Genomic DNA, 17005 nt, shown 5'->3' on the forward strand with positions numbered 1-17005 from the left:
TTGGCAGTGCTACTGTAAAGGTCTCCTACGATGGAGCGGTGCACAATTTACCACTCTGGGTGGTACCGGGTGATGGCCCCACGCTGTTCGGCAGGAGCTGGCTGAGAAAGAAACGCTGGAACTAGGACGACGTCCGAGCGCTTTCGTCTGTCAATGACACCTCATGTGCCCAGGTCCTAAGCAAGTTCCCCTCGCTGTTTGAACCAGGCATTGGGAAGTTCCAAGGAGCAAAAGTGCAGATCCATTTGATTCTGGGGGCGCGACCCATCCTTCACAAGGCGAGAGCGGTACCTTACATGATGAGAGGGTGGAGAATGAACTGGACAGGCTGCAATGAGAGGGCATCATTTCACCGATCGAATTTAATAAGTGGGCCAGTCCGATCATTCCAGTCCTCAAGGGAGACGGCATCGTCAGAATCTGTTGTGATTACAAAGTAACTATCAATCGTTTCTCACTGCAGGATCAACACCCACAACCAAAGGCCAATGACCTCTTTGCGACGCTGGCGGGAGGGAAAATGTTCAGGAAGCTCGACTTGGCCTCAGCCTACATGACGCAGGAGCTGGAGGAATCTTCGAAAGGCCTCACCTGCATCAACACGCACAAAGGTCTTTTCGTTTACAACAGATGCCCGTTTGGGATTCAATCGGCCGCGGTGATATTCCAGAGGAACATGGAAAGCTTGCTGAAGTTGGTCCCGTGCACCGTGGTCTTCCAGGACGACATCTTGGTTACAGGTCAGGACACTGTCGAGCACCTACAGAAACTGGAGGAGATTCTTAGTCGGCTTAATCGTGTGGGGCTCAGGCTAAAACGCTCGAAGTGCGTTTTCCTGGCGCCTGAAGTGGAGTTCCTGGGGAGAAGAATTGCGGCGGATGGCATCAGGCCCACCGATTCGAAGACGGAGGCAATCAAGAATGCACCGAGACCACAGAACGTGACAGAGCTGCGGTCCTTTCCAGGACTCCTAAACTATTTTGGTAACTTCTTACTGGGTTTTAGCACATTGTTAGAAATCTTGCACTCTTTACTGTGTAAGGGAGATGAATGAGTATGGGGTAAAAGCCAAGAAAATGCCTTTGAGAAAGCTAGGAAGCTGTTATGTTCAAACAAATTGCTTGTGTTGTACGATCCATGTAAACTAGCAGGTGATGCGTCGTCGTATGGGGTCGGGTGTGTATTGCAACAGGCTAATGAATTTGAGAAATTGCAACTGGTTGCTTATGCATCCAGAAGTCTGTCTAAGGCCGAGAGGGCCTACAGAATGATCGAAAAAGATGCGTTAGCGTGTGTTTACGGGGTAAAGAAAATGCATCAATATCTGTTCGGGCTCAAATTTGAATTGGAAACCGACCATAAGCTGCTTATATCCCTCTTTTCTGAAAATAAGAGAATAAATACGAATGCATCAGCCTGCATCCAGAGATGGGCGCTCACATTGCCGGATACAACTATGCCATCCGCCACAGGCCAGGCACAGAAAACTGTACCGATGCTCTCAGTCGGCTACCATTGCCCACCACCGGGGTGGAGATGACACAGCCTGCAGATTTAGTTATGGTAATGGAAGCATTCGAGATTGAGCAATCACCTGTTACTGCCCGACAGATTAGAACCTGGACGAGCCAGGACCCCTTACTGTCCTAAGTAAAAAAACTGTGTGCTCCACGGGAGTTGATCTCGTGTACGGGAAGAGATGCAGGAAGAAATAAAGCCGTACCAGCGGAGCAAAGATGAAATGTCGATACAGGCAGACTGACTCCTATGGGGTAATTGGTTAGTTGTGCCAAAAAAGGGCAGTGGCACTTTCATTAGTGATCTCCACAGTACCCACCCAGGCATTGTGATGACAGTATGTTACAGAACCTACAAGGGAGCAAGCTATCTTAGATCTGGTCCTGTGTAATGAGACAGGAAAACTAAACGATCTCCTCGTAAAAGATCCTCTCGGAATGAGTGATCACAGTATGGTTGAATTTGTAATACAGATTGAAGGTGAGGAAGTTGTGTCAGAAACGAGCGTACTATGCTTAAACAAAGGGGACTACAGTGGGATGAGGGCAGAATTGGCTAAAGTAGACTGGAAACACAGACTAAACGGTGGCACAATTGAGGAACAGTGGAGGACTTTTAAGGAGCTCTTTCATAGTGCGCAACAAAAATATATTCCAGTGAAAAAGAAAGGTGGTAAGAGAAGGGATAAACAGCCGTGAATAACCAAGGAAATAAAGGAGAGTATCAAATTAAAAACCAATGTGTATAAGGTGGCCAAGGTTAGTGGGAAACTAGAAGATTGGGAAAATTTTAAACGACAGCAAAGAATGACAAAAAAAGCAATAAAGAAAGGAAAGATAGATTACGAAACTTGTGCAAAACATAAAAACAGATAGTAAAAGCTTTTACAGATATATAAAACGGAAAAGAGTGACTAAAGTAAATGTTGGTCCCTTAGAAGATGAGAAGGGGGATTTAATAATGGGAAATGTGGAAATGGCTGAGACCATGAACAATTATTTTGCTTCGGTCTTCACAGTGGAAGACACAAAAACCATGCCAAAAATTGATGGTCACAGGAATGTGGGAAGGGAGGATCTTGAGACAATCACTATCACTAGCGGGGTAGTGCTGGACAGGCTAATGGGACTCAAGGTAGATAAGTCCCCTGGTCCGGATGAAATGCATCCCAGGGTATTAAAAGAGATGGCGGAAGTTATAGCAGATGCATTCGTTATAATCTACCAAAATTCTCTGGACTCTGGGGAGGTACCAGCAGATTGGAAAGCAGCTAATGTAACGCCTCTGTTTAAAAAAAGGGGCAGACAGAAGGCAGGTAACTATAGGCCGGTTAGTTTAACATCTGTGGTGGGGAAAATGCTTGAAACTATCATTAAGGAAGAACTAGCGGGACATCTAGATAGGAATAGTGCAATCAAGCAGACGCAGCATGGATTCATGAAGGGGAAATCATGTTTAACTAATTTACTGCAATTCTTTGAGGATATAACGAGCATGGTGGATAGAGGTGTACCAATGGATGTGGTGTATTTAGATTTTCAAAAGGCATTCGATAAAGTGCCACACAAAAGGTTACTGCAGAAGATAGAGGTACGCGGAGTCAGAGGAAATGTATTAGCATGGATAGAGAATTGGCTGGCGAACAGAAAGCAGAGAGTCGGGATAAATGGGTCCTTTTCGGGTTGGAAATCGGTGGTTAGTGGTGTGCCACAGGGATCGGTGCTGGGACCACAACTGTTTACAATATACATAGATGACCTGGAAGAGGGGACAGAGTGTCGTGTAACAAAATTTGCAGATGACACAAAGATTAGTGGGAAAGCGGGTTGCGTAGAGGACACAGAGAGGCTGCAAAGAGATTTGGATAGGTTAAGCGAATGAGCTAAGGTTTGGCAGATGGAATACAATGTCGGAAAGTGTGAGGTCATCCACCTTGGGAAAAAAAACAGTAAAAGGGAATATTATTTGAATGGGGAGAAATTACAACATGCTGAGGTGCAGAGGGACCTGGGGGTCCTTGTGTATGAATCCCAAAAAGTTAGTTTGCAGGTGCAGCAGGTAATAAGGAAGGCAAATGGAATGTTGGCCTTCATTGCAAGAGGGATGGAGTACAAAAGCAGGGAGGTCCTGCTGCAACTGTATAGGGTATTGGTGAGGCCGCACCTAGAGTACTGTGTGCAGTTTTGGTCACCTTACTTAAGGAAGGATATACTGGCTTTGGAGGGGGTACAGAGATGATTCACTAGGCTGATTCCAGAGATGAGGGGGTTACCTTATGATGATAGATTGAGTAGACTGGGTCTTTACTCGTTGGAGTTCAGAAGGATGAGGGGTGATCTTATAGAAACATTTAAAATAATGAAAGGGATAGACAAGATAGAGGCAGAGAGGTTGTTTCCACTGGTCGGGGAGACTAGAACTAGGGGGCACAGCCTCAAAATACGGGGGAGCCAATTTAAAACCGAGTTGAGAAGGAATTTCTTCTCCCAGAGGGTTGTGAATCTGTGGAATTCTCTGCCCAAGGAAGCAGTTAAGGCTAGCTCATTGAATGTATTCAAGTCACAGATAGATAGATTTTTAACCAATAAGGGAATTAAGGGTTACTGGGAGCGGGCAGTTAAGTGCAGCTGAGTCCACGGCCAGATCAGCCATGATCTTATTGAATGGCGGAGCAGGCTCGAGGGGCTAGATGGCCTACTCCTCTTCCTAATTCTTATGTTCTTATGGTCTTATGAAAGCGATAGCCAAATCCCATGTGTGGTGGCCCGGTATCGATGCAGACTTAGAGTCCTGTGCACAAATGTAATAGAAACATAGAATCATAGAAAATAGGTGCAGGATTAGGCCATTCAGCCCATCGCGCCTGCACCACTATTCAATAAGATCATGGCTGATCATTCACCTCAGTACCCCTTTCCTGCTTTCTCTCCATACCCCTTGATCCCTTGAGCCGTAAGGGTCATATCTAACTCTCTCTTGAATATATCCAATGAACTGGCATCAACAACTCTCTGCGGTAGAGAATTCGACAGGTTAACAACTCTCTGCGTGAAGAAGTTTCTCCTCATCTCAGTACTATATAGCTTACCCCTTATCCTTAGACTATGTCCCCTGGTTCTGGACTTCCCCAACATCGGGAACATTCTTCCTGCATTTGTCGTCCTCTGCTGAATTATAAAATTCTCCCAGTCCTCAGGTTTGCTGCTTTTTCTGGCCAATTTATATGCCTCTTCCTTGGATTTAACACTATCCTTAATTTCCCTTGTTAGCCATGGTTGAGCCACTTTCCCCGTTTTATTTTTACTTGAGACAATTGTTGAAGTTCATCTATGTGCTCTTTAAATGTTTGCCATTGCCTATCCACCGTCAACCCTTTAAGTAACATTCACCAATCTATTCTAGCCAATTCACATCTCAAACCATCGAAGTTACCTTTCCTTTATTTCAGGACCTTAGTCTCTGAATTAACTGTGTCACTATCTTAGTAAAGAATTCTACCATATTACGGACACTCTTCCCCAAGGGGCCTCGCACAACAAGATTGCTAATTAGTCCTTTCTCATTACACATCACCCAGTCTAGGATGGCCAGCCCTCAAGCTGGTTCCTCGATATATTGGTCTAGAAAACCATCCCTAATACACTCCAGGAAATCCTCCTCGACCGCATTCAGCCATGAACTCATTGAATGGCGGTGCAGGCTAGAGGGCTGAATGGCCTGCTCCTGCACCTATTTTCTATGTTTCTATGTTACCAGTTTGGTTCGCCCAATCAATGTGTCGATGAAAGTCGCCCATGATTACTGCTGTACCTTTATTGCACGCATCCCTAATTTCTTGTTTGATGCTGCCCCCAACGTCACTACTACTGTTTGGTGGTCTGTACATAACTCCCAATAGCGTTTTCTGCCCTTTGGTATTCCGTAGCTCCACCCATCCAAGATTCCACATCATCCAAGCTAGTGTCCTTCCTTACTAGTATGTTAATTTCCTCTTTAACCAGCAACGCCGCCCCACCTCCTTTTCCTTTCTGTCTATCCTTCCTGAATGTTTTGAATACTCCTGGATGTTGAGTTCCCAGCCTTGGTCAACGTGGAGCCATGTCTCCGTGATGCCAATTATATCATAGTCGTTACTTGCCTGCGCAGTTAATTCGTTCACCTTATTACGAATACTCCTCGCATTGAGGCACAGAGTCTTCAGACTTTTCTATTTAACACATTTTGCCCCTTTCGAATTTTGCTGTAATGTGGCCCTTTTTGCTTTTTGCCTTGGGTTTCTCTACCCTCCATTTTACTTTTCTTCTTTCTATCTTTTGCTTCTGCCCCCATTCTACTTCCCTCTGTCTCCTTGCATAGGTTCCCATCCCCCTGCCATATTAGTTTCACCCCTCCCCAATAGCACTAGCAAACACTCCCCCTAGAACATTGCTTCCGGTCAGGTGCAGACCGTCCGGTTTGTAAACATAGAAACATAGAAACATAGAAAATAGGTGCAGGAGTAGGCCATTGTACTGGTCCCACCTCCCCCAGAATCGGTTCCAATACCCCAGGAATTTGAATCCCTCCCTTCTGCACCACTCCTCAAATCACGTATTCATCTGAGCTATCCTACGATTCCTACTCTGACTAGCACGTGGCACTGGTAGAAATCCTGAGATTACTACCTTTGAGGTCCTACTTTTTAATTTAGCTCCTACCTCCCTAAATTCATCTTGTAGGACCTCATCCCGTTTTTTACATATATCATTCGTACCTATATGTACCATGACAACTGGCCCTCCAAACCATGGTCTTGGGTTCATGTCAACTATGCAGGCCTATTCTTGGGAAAAATGTTTTTAGTGGTTGTAGATGCGTACTCCAAATGGATTGAATGTGTGATAATGTCGGCAAGCACGTCCGCTGCCACCATTGAAAGCTTACGGACCATGTTTGTCACACACGGCCTGCCTGATGTCCTTGTAAGTGACAATGGGCCATGCTTTACCAGTGCCGAATTCAAAGAATTCATGACCTGCAATGGGATCAAACATATCACATCTGCCCCGTTTAAGCCAGTGTCCAACGGTCAGGCAGAATGAGCAGTTGAAACAATCAAGCAGAGCTTGAAAAGGGTAACTGAAGGCTCACTGCAGACCCGCTTATCCCGAATCCTGCTTAGTTACCGCACAATACCCCACTCGCTCACCGGGGTCCCTCCCACTGAAATGCTCATGAAAAGGGCACATAAGACAACTCGTCAGTCCACCCTGATCTACACAAACAGGTGGAGAACAGGCGGCTTCAACAGAATACATATCATGATCGCGCAAATGTGTCACACGAAATTGAAGTAAATGATCCTGTATTTGTGTTGAACTATGGACAAGATCCCAAGTGGATTGCTGGCACTGTTTTGGCCAAAGAGGGGAGTAGGGTGTTTCTGGTCAAACTCACAAATGGACTCACCTGCAGAAAACACTTGGACCAAACCAAACTCAGATTTATGGACTATCCAGAACAACCCACAATAGACTACCTTTTTCGACCCTCCAACACACAAACAAGTGGCAACCGACTAAGCGGCTGATCACGAAGCAGAACCCATCACCTGCAGCAGCCCAGCAAGGCTCACCACCCCCAGCAGCCCAGCAATCCCAGCTGCACAGCAGCCCAATGAAGGCCCAACAAACGATTCACCAACACCAGCATTTGCACCGAGACAATCAACCAGGGAAAGGAATGCCCCAGATCGACTCATATAGTAAATAGTTACACTATTGACTTTGCGGGCATGGTGGGGCGGAGTGGGGGGGGGGGGGGAGTGTTATTATGTATATAAACCTCTAATTACCATGTCTAACCACCAGAAGGCTTATCCCCTGGAGTCCCAAGTGATCCCACAATCCCTTGGAAGCACTTGTATATAAGGAGGCCTCACAGGCTGGAGAGGCACTCTGTGATCTGCAATAAAGGACTACGGTCACACTTACTTTGAGCTTGCAGCATCTGGTCTGACTCTTTATCCAAGACATAACAGTCTCCACCGCCAATAGTTTACATAGGATTACCTCGTGATTCATGTCAATTATAAAGAAATCCCACAGCATGCCTGCCAACACAGCCCCGAACTTACATGGTCTTGGTAGACGTCTTAGTTCGGCAACGAATTCTGCTGCATTCTGGCCCTCTGAGCGAAAGTGCGTGTAAAATCTGTATCTCGAGATGATGATGCCTTCGTTTAGCTTAAGGTGATCCTGTACCAGTGTACACAAGTCTTCATACGTCTTCTCTGTTGGACTCACAGGCAGGAGTAGATTCTTTATCAGACCATAAATTTTTGGACCACAAACCGTGAGGAACACCGCCCGGCTCTGATCTGCGTCACCGACCTCCTCCATTTTGTTGGCCACAAAGAACTGGCTCAAACGGCTCACAAAGTCTGCCCAATCTTCTCCTTCCACAAATCATTCCAACAATCCAATTGTGTTCATTTTTGCATACAAAGGTTCTTGTTGCCTCATCGCCAAATGTTGTGTATGCAACAACTGTTAGACTGAGTACTGTTTAACTCCAAGAGGTATGACCTTGGCTCTGCTTTATTGAGGCCCAAAGTGACTAATATACAAAATGGCTGGGCTTTTATACTTGGGCTGCACACATGTGCGTGCAGCCCAATGGCCTCCAACAGTGATGCCATCTAGTGGCTAGTGAATCCAAAATTACATACATGACAAAAGGGAAGTGGATAAATATTTGAAAAAGAAAACTGTTGAAGATATGGGGAAAGGGAAGGGGAATGGGATTAAGTGAATGGCCATTTCAAAGAGCCACGACAACCATGATGGACCAAATGGCCACCTCTGTGCTGGAAAAATTCAATGATTCTAAAGTTACAAAGCAATTTAAAGATATCTTGGACAGAACACTCCCCTTTATTTGTAATAAGGTATATTGGCATGCGATCGAAATTGAATTCCTTTGATTCTTTCTACAGTTGGTTTCACTGGACATTTGAGGTGAAATATCTCTGTTGATTGATAATTATATTTTTTGTTAAAAAAATTTCACCCCGGGGACTTGTGAGGCAACCCAACGCTGAACACACCGACACCCAGTTGTGGTTTGAGGACAACCCAGGCTCGCTTAAATACTTTGTTTTCCAAAGTTTTAGTTTTAAACTTTGCAATTTGAGTAAGGCTACTAGATTACGGATTAGGAATTGCACCTGGAAAATCATGACGCAAGAAATAATATAAACACTGTACTATTTTGAAACTGAAGTAGATGACAGCCAAGTTAATACAGGATTCTCATTTGACAGACCGACTCTGGAGGGATCGAGGGAAAATTCAAATTTTCATTTTTTCTTTCTGTCAGGAGATTACACTGTGAAATTTGATCTCACTGACTGGGATGGTGGAAGACGCTATGCAAAGTACAAACATTTCAAAGTTCACAATGAGCAGGTGAGGACTAATAAATGACTGGGATAAACACATTTACATGTGTGTTTTTTGCTCTTTTTTTGGTTATAATCGTTAATATTGTATTAGTTTACATGGGTGAACTGGAAGCAAGCTTTTAGATTTGGACTTGTTTCCCGAACAATCTTTTTATGGGCATTGAGAAGGAGCATGGGCTGTCAAGTGATTTAAACAGCAGCTTTGTCAAAAATCTATCAATTTTGCTCATGGATTAGATGAATCCAAATGTATTATCAGAGCGACTGGGCCACTTTACAAACTGGTTAAAGACAAAGTGACAACAACAAGTTGCATTCATGAAGTGCCTTTAATGTAGAAAACCTGCCTTCTAATCCTTTTGGCTTCCCTCCAGATCACAACTATGCTCCCTTCTAGACTGATTGCACCCCTCCCCAATCTTCTTTAACCACTTACCTGAGGGCTGCAGCAGCCCGATCTTTCATTCCTCTTTGTTAATGAGCTGCCTGGGGTTGCCCACTGGGCGTCCGCAGTTCGCTGGTGTAATTTAAATGTGGCCCAATATCGGGTGAGCCTTGGGCCTACTCCTTCAAGTGCAGGGATTGATCGCTGTGCCCCATTTGCACCGACCTGCAAGCTCCATTATTTCTTGGTCAGGATTGAGAACCTGCAGCTAGACCTGTACTGATTAAACCCTATAACTTGCTGTTGCATGGTTGACTTGCAGAGCTGCCCTTGTTTACTTGTCTTCCATCTGCTAACTTGTAATCCTTGTTCTGAGAAGCAGCATATGTGACAATCTGGGCCAAATCAAAAATATACCATCCACAGAATCCTGGTTCTGATACATGGCCCAACTGTCTGTGGCACAGCACATAGAAACATAGAAAATAGGTGCAGGGGTAGGCCATTCAGCTCTTCGAGCCTGCACCACCATTCAATAAGGTCATGGCTGATCATTCACCTCAGTACCCCTTTCCTGCTTTCTCTCCATACCCCTTGATCCCTTTAGCCGTAAGGGCCATATCTAACTTCCCCCTTGAATATGTCCAATGAACTGGCATCAACAACTCTCTGCGGTAGGGAATTCCACGGGTTAACAATTCTCTGAGTGAAGAAGTTTCTCCTCATCGCAGTTATAAATGGCTTATCCCTTATCCTTAGACTGTGTCCCCTGGTTCTGGACTTCCCCAACATCAGGAACATTCTTCCTGCATCTAACCTATCCAGTCCCGTCAGAATTTTATATGTTTCTATGAGATCCCCACTCATCCTTCTAAACTCCAGTGAATACAGGCCCAGTCGATCCAGTCTCTCCTCATATGTCAGTCGTGCGATCCCGGGAATCGGTCTGGTGAACCTTCGCTGCACTCCCTCAATAGCAAGAACGTCCTTCCTCAGATTAGGCGAGCAAAACTGAACACAATATTCCAGGTGAGGCCTCACCAAGGCCCTGTACAACTGCAGTAAGACCTCCATGCTCCTATACTCAAATCCCCTAGCCATTTGCCTTCTTCACCGCCTGCTGTACCTGCATGCCAACTTTCAATGACTTATGTACCATGATACCCAGGTCTCGTTGTACCTCCCCTTTTCCTAATCTGCCGCCATTCAGATAATATTCTGCCTTCGTGTTTTTGCCACCAAAGTGGATAACCTCAGATTTATCCACATTATACTGCATCTGCCATGTGTTTGCCCATTCACCTAACCTGTCCAAGTCACCCTGCAGCCTCCTCACAGCTCACACTGCCCCCCCCCAGCTTAGTGTCATCTGCAAACTTGGAGATATTACACTCAATTCCTTCATCTAAATCATTAATGTATATTGTAAATAGCTGGGATCTCAGCACTTAGCCCTGCAGCATCCCACTAGTCACTACCTGCCATTCTGAAAAGGACCGGTTTATCCTTATTGAATGGCGGTACAGGCTCGAAGGGCCGAATGGCCTACTCCTGCACCTATTTTCTATGTTTCTATATTTCTATCCCGACTCTCTGCTTTCTGTCTGCCAACCAGTTCTCTATCCATGTCAGTACATTACCCCCAATACCATGTGCTTTGATTTTGCACACCAATCTCTTGTGTGGGACCTAGTCAAAAGCCTTTTAAAAATCCAAATACACCACATCCACTGGTTCTATCTTATACCACTCTACCAGTTGCATCCTCAAAAAATTCTAGAAGACTTGTTAAGCAGGATTTCCCTTTCATAAATCAGCGCTGACTTGGACCGATCCTGTCACTGCTTTCCAATGCACTGCTATTTCATCTTTAATAATTGATTGCAACATTTTCCCCACTACTGATGTCAGGCTAACCGGTCTATAATTACCCGTTTTCTCTCCCTCCTTTTTTCAAAAGTGGTGTTACATTAGCTCCCCTCCAGTCCATAGGAACTGATCCAGAGTCGATAGACAGTTGGAAAATGATCACCAATGCATCTACTATTACTAGGGCTACTTCCTTAAGTACTCTGGGATGCAGACTATCAGGCCCCGGGGATTTATCAGCCTACAATCGCATCAATTTCCCGAACACAATTTCCCGCCTAATAAGGATTTCCTTAAGTTCCTCCTTCTCACTAGACCCTCGGTCCCCTAGTATTTCCGGAAGGTTATTTGTGTCTTCTTTCATGAAGACAGAACCAAAGTATTTGTTCAACTGGTCTGCCATTTCTTTGTTCCCCATTATACATTCACCTGAATCTGACTGCAAGGGACCTACATTTCAGTGGTTTCGTATGGCAGTGTGTTGAGCTTGGGTTCGACTCGCCTTGGTATCATTCTTACTCATGGAAATTGTTTTGGAGGAGCACATTGATAAAAACAAACCAATCTGTTCTTCATTTACTTCTTTTTCTTTCACAGAATTTATATCAATTAAGTTTTGGTGCATATTCTGGAACTGCAGGAGACTCTCTGAGTGGAACTTATCACCCAGAGGTTGCATGGTGGGCCAATCACAATGCCATGAAGTTCAGCACAAAGGACAGGGACAATGACCGTTATGAGGGCAACTGTGCAAAGGAAGATAATGCTGGATGGTGGTTCAACAGGTTTCTGAAAATTAATTATTTTTTAAGTACAATGGCCTATAGTTTATATATTATCGGCATTAGTGTTAGACCAGAATTTTCCAGGTTTTACACCGGCTGCTTTTTAAGAGGGTGATTTCCATCCATTACACCACAGCACACATGTCTGTGCCACATTGAAAGTTAATTTTGCAATAGACCAATACTGGCGCCATTCTAACTGAGACTTTTTGTTTGAAGCTGGGGAGTTAAAAATCTGCATGTAAACTGAAGAATCATTCCTCAATTTTTCTCTTTTACAGCATAAACTGCAAGAAAATAAATGTAATATTTCCCAGAGAATGATACTGCGATGTTCCACTGGCCGGTGGTGTCTGCAGTAGTTAAGGCACTGGCAGGATTTAAGCTGTGGCTTATTTTACGGACTGTAATTTAACCACTGAATTACTACCCGTGTGTATTATTTCTCATCTTTGAGAAACTCATGGAAGCAGTTAGAAAGGCAAAATTATTGACCTGCTGTACAATATTTATTGCTGATGGAAATAAGGCCAGGCACAAATTGACTCTGTTGCCATTGAAAATTCAATTATTTCTCAGTGCTAAAACCATGATAACAACTTAGAATACCATCTTCAATTGGACAGAGCTGTGCACTGCATTTACCTTTTAAACATAAGAACATAAGAACATAAGAAATGAGAAGGAGTAGGCCATTTGGCCCCTCGATCCTGCTCCGCTATTTAATAAGATCATAGCTGATCTGATCATCGACTCAGCTCCACTTCCCTGTCCGATCCCCATAACCCTTTATTCCTTTATCTCTCAAAAATCTGTCTATCTCCGCCTTAAATATGTTCAATGACCCAGCCTCCACAGCTCTCTGGGGCAGAGAATTCCACAGATTTACAACCCTCTGAGAGAAGAAATTCCTCCTCATCTCAGTTTTAAATGGGTAGCCCCTTATTCTGAGACTATGTCCGCTAGTTTTAGTTTCCCCGATGAGTGGAGATATCCTCTCTGCAGTCACCTTGTCGAGCCTCCTCATTATCTTATATGTTTCGATAAGATCACCTCTTATCTTTCTGAACTCCACTGAGTAGAGGCCCAACCTACTCAACCTGTCTTCATAAGTCAACCCTCTCATCTTCGAACTCAACCTAGTGAACCTTCTCTGAACTGCCTCCAATGCAAGTACATCCTTCCTTAAATACGGAGACCAAAACTGTACGCAGTACTCCAGGTGTGGCTTCACCAATACCCTACACAGTTGTAGCAGAACCTCTCTGCTTTTATGCACTATCCCCCTTGCAATAAAGGCCAACATTCTATTTGCCTTCCAAATAAAGGAGAAATTTAAAAAAAAAATTAAAATCCAGACACTCATGGGCACAAAATCTCCCTTCTACTGATCATCACAGTTGCAATCTATGAAAATATCACCAGCAGGGCAGAACGGATGTTTGATGGGTATTTGGCAGCTTTGGTAACCTTGTGGTTGTCGTATTGGACTAGCAACCCAGAGGTATTGGGGTAAAAATTACTCTGGGACCGGTTTTAAGGACAGGTTAGGAAATTACCTGGCTCCCAGATACATCAGTTCCTTGCCTAGGCCACTAGTTTCCATTGAGATCTGTTTGGGGCAGACCTTTTGTCTTCCCCAAACATTGTCTAAGGCATAGGACGGGGCAGGAGTGTGGGGAATAAATTTTCATGCTCGGAATTTCCTCAACACTGGCGTGCCTATCACTGGGCACCCTGCATGCTGGGATGAACTTGGTTATCGACGTTCTCAATGGTGAAAGTGGAGCCCAGATGGGGGTCCTTGTATCAGCACTCATAAAATTTCCGCTTCATTAAAAATTTGACAATCCTGTGGCTGTGTAATTTCATCACCCATCACTGATATTGTCTTGTACCTCGTCAAACCCCTCCCTCCACCTGCCACTCTAAACCTTCATACAGCCCTGCTTAACCACCACCCATACTCCAACCAACCAGCATTCACAACTTCAACTGACACAAGAATTAAAGATTTAAATAGGAGACAAAAAACACGAGAAAGAATAGCACAACATGGAAAGAACTACAAAAGAACACAAAGAAACATAGAAATATAGAAACATAGAAAATAGGTGCAGGAGTAGGCCATTCGGCCCTTCGAGCCTGGACCACCATTCAGTAAGATTATGGCAGATCATTCACCTCAGTATTCCTTTCCTGCTTTCTCTCCATACTCCTTGATCCCTTTAGCCGTGAGAGCCATATCTAACTCCCTCTTGAATATATCCAATGAACTGGCATCAACAACTCTCTGCGGTAGGGAATTCCACAGGTTAACAACTCTCTGAGTGAAGAAGTTTTTCCTCATCTCAGTCCTAAATGGCTTACCCCTTATCTTTAGACTGTGTTCCCCTGGTTCTGGACTTCCCCAACATTGGGAACATTCTTCCTGCATCTAACCTGTCCAGTCCCGTCAGAATTTTATATGTTTCTATGAGATCCCCTCTCATCCTTCTCAACTCCAGTGAATACAGGCCCAGTCGATCCAGTCTCTCCTCATATGTCATTCCTGCCATCCCAGGAATCAGTCTGGTGAACCTTCGCTGCACTCCCTCAATAGCAAGAACATCCTTCCTCAGATTAGGAGAGCAAAACTGAACACAATATTCCAGGTGAGGCCTTACCAAGGCCCTGTACAACTGCAGTAAGACCTCCCTGCTTCTACACTCAAATCCCCTAGCTATGAAGGCCAACATACCATTTGCCTTCTTCACCGCCTGCTGTACCTATATGCCAACTTTCAATGACTGATGTAGTATGACACCCAGGTCTCGTTGTACCTCCCCTTTTCCTAATCTGCCGCCATTTAGATAATATTCTGCCTTTGTGTTTTTGCCACCAAAGTGGATAACCTCACATTTATCCACATTATACTGCATCTGCCATGCGTTTGCCCACTCACCTAACCTGTCCCAGTCACCCTGCAGCCTCTTAGCATCCTCCTCACAGCTCACACCGCCCCCCAGCTTAGTGTCATCTGCAAACTTGGAGATATTACACTCAATTCCTTCATCTAAATCATGACTGTATATTGTAAAGAGCTGGGATCCCAGCACTGAGCCCTGCGGCACCCCACTAGTCACTGCCTGCCATTCCAAAAAGGATCCGTTCATCCAGATTCTCTGCTTCCTGTGTGCCAACCAGTTCTCTATCCACGTCAGTATATTACCCCCAATACGATGTGCTTTAATTTTGCACGCCAATCTCTTGTGTTGGACCTTGTCAAAAGCCTTGTCAAAAGAGAGAAACAAGTGATGGCACAGATACGAGCAGAAACAGAGCAAGACATAACGGCAACTCGTGTTCTTAGACTATGATTGCAAACAGTAATTTCTGGGCTATTCGTTTTTTAAGGCTACACCACAGATAGGCTACCCTGGTACTCTGAAAAACAAACTGTCTGCACTAGCATTAGTCAGCAAAGTAAAGATTGTTTGTTGTGCAATCTTGTACTGTATTTACAAATTCTTAATTTAAGTTGACAATGAAATAATCAATCATTATTTTGCAATATTCCTGTTTCTTCAACACTTTTAACGTTTCTTTGATTTTTGCAGATGTCACTCTGCGAACTTGAATGGACATTATTACAATAGAGGACCTTTCACTTCAAGGACAGATAATGGAATTGTTTGGTACACCTGGCATGGATGGTGGTATTCACTAAAATCCACAGTCATGAAGATCAGATCTTCTGAATTTGAACCAAGCACACACTGAGTGATCCAACCCTTCCTGAAATGTGCTTAAATATGTATTATTGTAGGACTATGCATGCTCTAATACATATTGCAGTATGTCACCATTGTACGTAATTCTATTCCCCTCACTGTACTGCACAATTGTACCGCTGCTATGTTTTATGAAGCGAACATTATTTGGTAACAAATAATGCAATCCATTAGCTCTTCTCCATTTAAAAAAAATGCATTCACAGGATATGGGCATCGCTGGCAAGGCCTGCATTTATTGCCTATCCTTAATTGCCTTTGATAAGGTGATAATGAGCTGCCTTCTTGACAACTGAGTGGCTTGCTCGGCCATTTCAGAGGGCAGTTAAGATTCAACCACATTGCTGTGGGTCTGGAGTCACATGTAGGCAGATTTCCTTCCCTAAAGAACATGAATAAATCAGATAGATTAGCAGCAGTATATAATGTTTGGATTATATCACAAAGTGAAGGTGGCTTTCCATGATCCCAGCAGCTCAGGATCTATAGCTCGATCATCTTTATCAAGATTTCTTCTTTTAACCTTCAATCCTTTACTAACTCAACATTTAGCCAGCTGTGTTTTAAAAATATTGATCGACACAGCATTGCCTAGATGCCTTTTGGACATGTTCAATAGAATTGAGGAAATATACTACATTCAAAGAGTTATTGATGGTGCATCATTTGCACAAGATGTAGTATGGATTATGCAAACTCTTGTATGCAGCTGTCACATTTTGCTTTAATGGGTTATCACAACAATGTTTGCAGTTTTAAATCTCATGCACTCATAAGGAAATGGATATGCAATGAAAAATAAAATACAAAAAATATCTCTGAGTGTGAGGATGGTATTTTTAGAAGAAAGCAATAATCCATCTTTGCTAACATTCATCCTGAAAGAATCTATTTTCCCGAATACAATTCAGTGATGTCTGCTTAACTGCTTAGCATCATGGGTATGGAGAGAAAATTGGCTTGGCAAGAAGCAGGTGAGACGGTGATTTTTCCCACTTTTTCCTATGGTGTTAAAACAAGACAATTCCAGTTGATCGTTTATGGTACAAGTCACAAATGGCAGAATTTTTTTTAATTTAAAAAAACTTTCAGGCATCAGCCAGGAAAACCACAAATAATTTTTGGGTCAAATATTTTTATAAAGTAATCAGAGCAAACAAAAACTCTTAAGGTGCTTCTTTGGATTGCATTGCACATTTATATTGGATGCTTTGGAAGTCTCAGAGTAATT

The 17005-nt window shown here is 43.8% G+C and overlaps 1 protein-coding gene across 1 annotated transcript in view; it reads left to right on the top strand.

Annotated features, from left to right (window-relative positions):
• fgl1 (fibrinogen-like 1) overlaps nucleotides 1-16589 on the top strand; it is a 247057-nt gene extending 230468 nt beyond the window's left edge. Inside the window, exons 6-8 of the mRNA XM_070869712.1 lie at nucleotides 8878-8966; nucleotides 11814-12001; nucleotides 15601-16589. Coding sequence (XP_070725813.1) covers nucleotides 8878-8966; nucleotides 11814-12001; nucleotides 15601-15763 — 440 coding nt within the window. The 3' untranslated portion in view covers nucleotides 15764-16589. The remainder of the gene's footprint in view (nucleotides 1-8877; nucleotides 8967-11813; nucleotides 12002-15600) is intronic.
• Nucleotides 16590-17005: the final 416 nt, after the last annotated feature.

Source organism: Pristiophorus japonicus, chromosome 2, assembly GCF_044704955.1.
Source record: "Pristiophorus japonicus isolate sPriJap1 chromosome 2, sPriJap1.hap1, whole genome shotgun sequence".
NCBI lineage: Eukaryota > Metazoa > Chordata > Chondrichthyes > Pristiophoridae > Pristiophorus > Pristiophorus japonicus.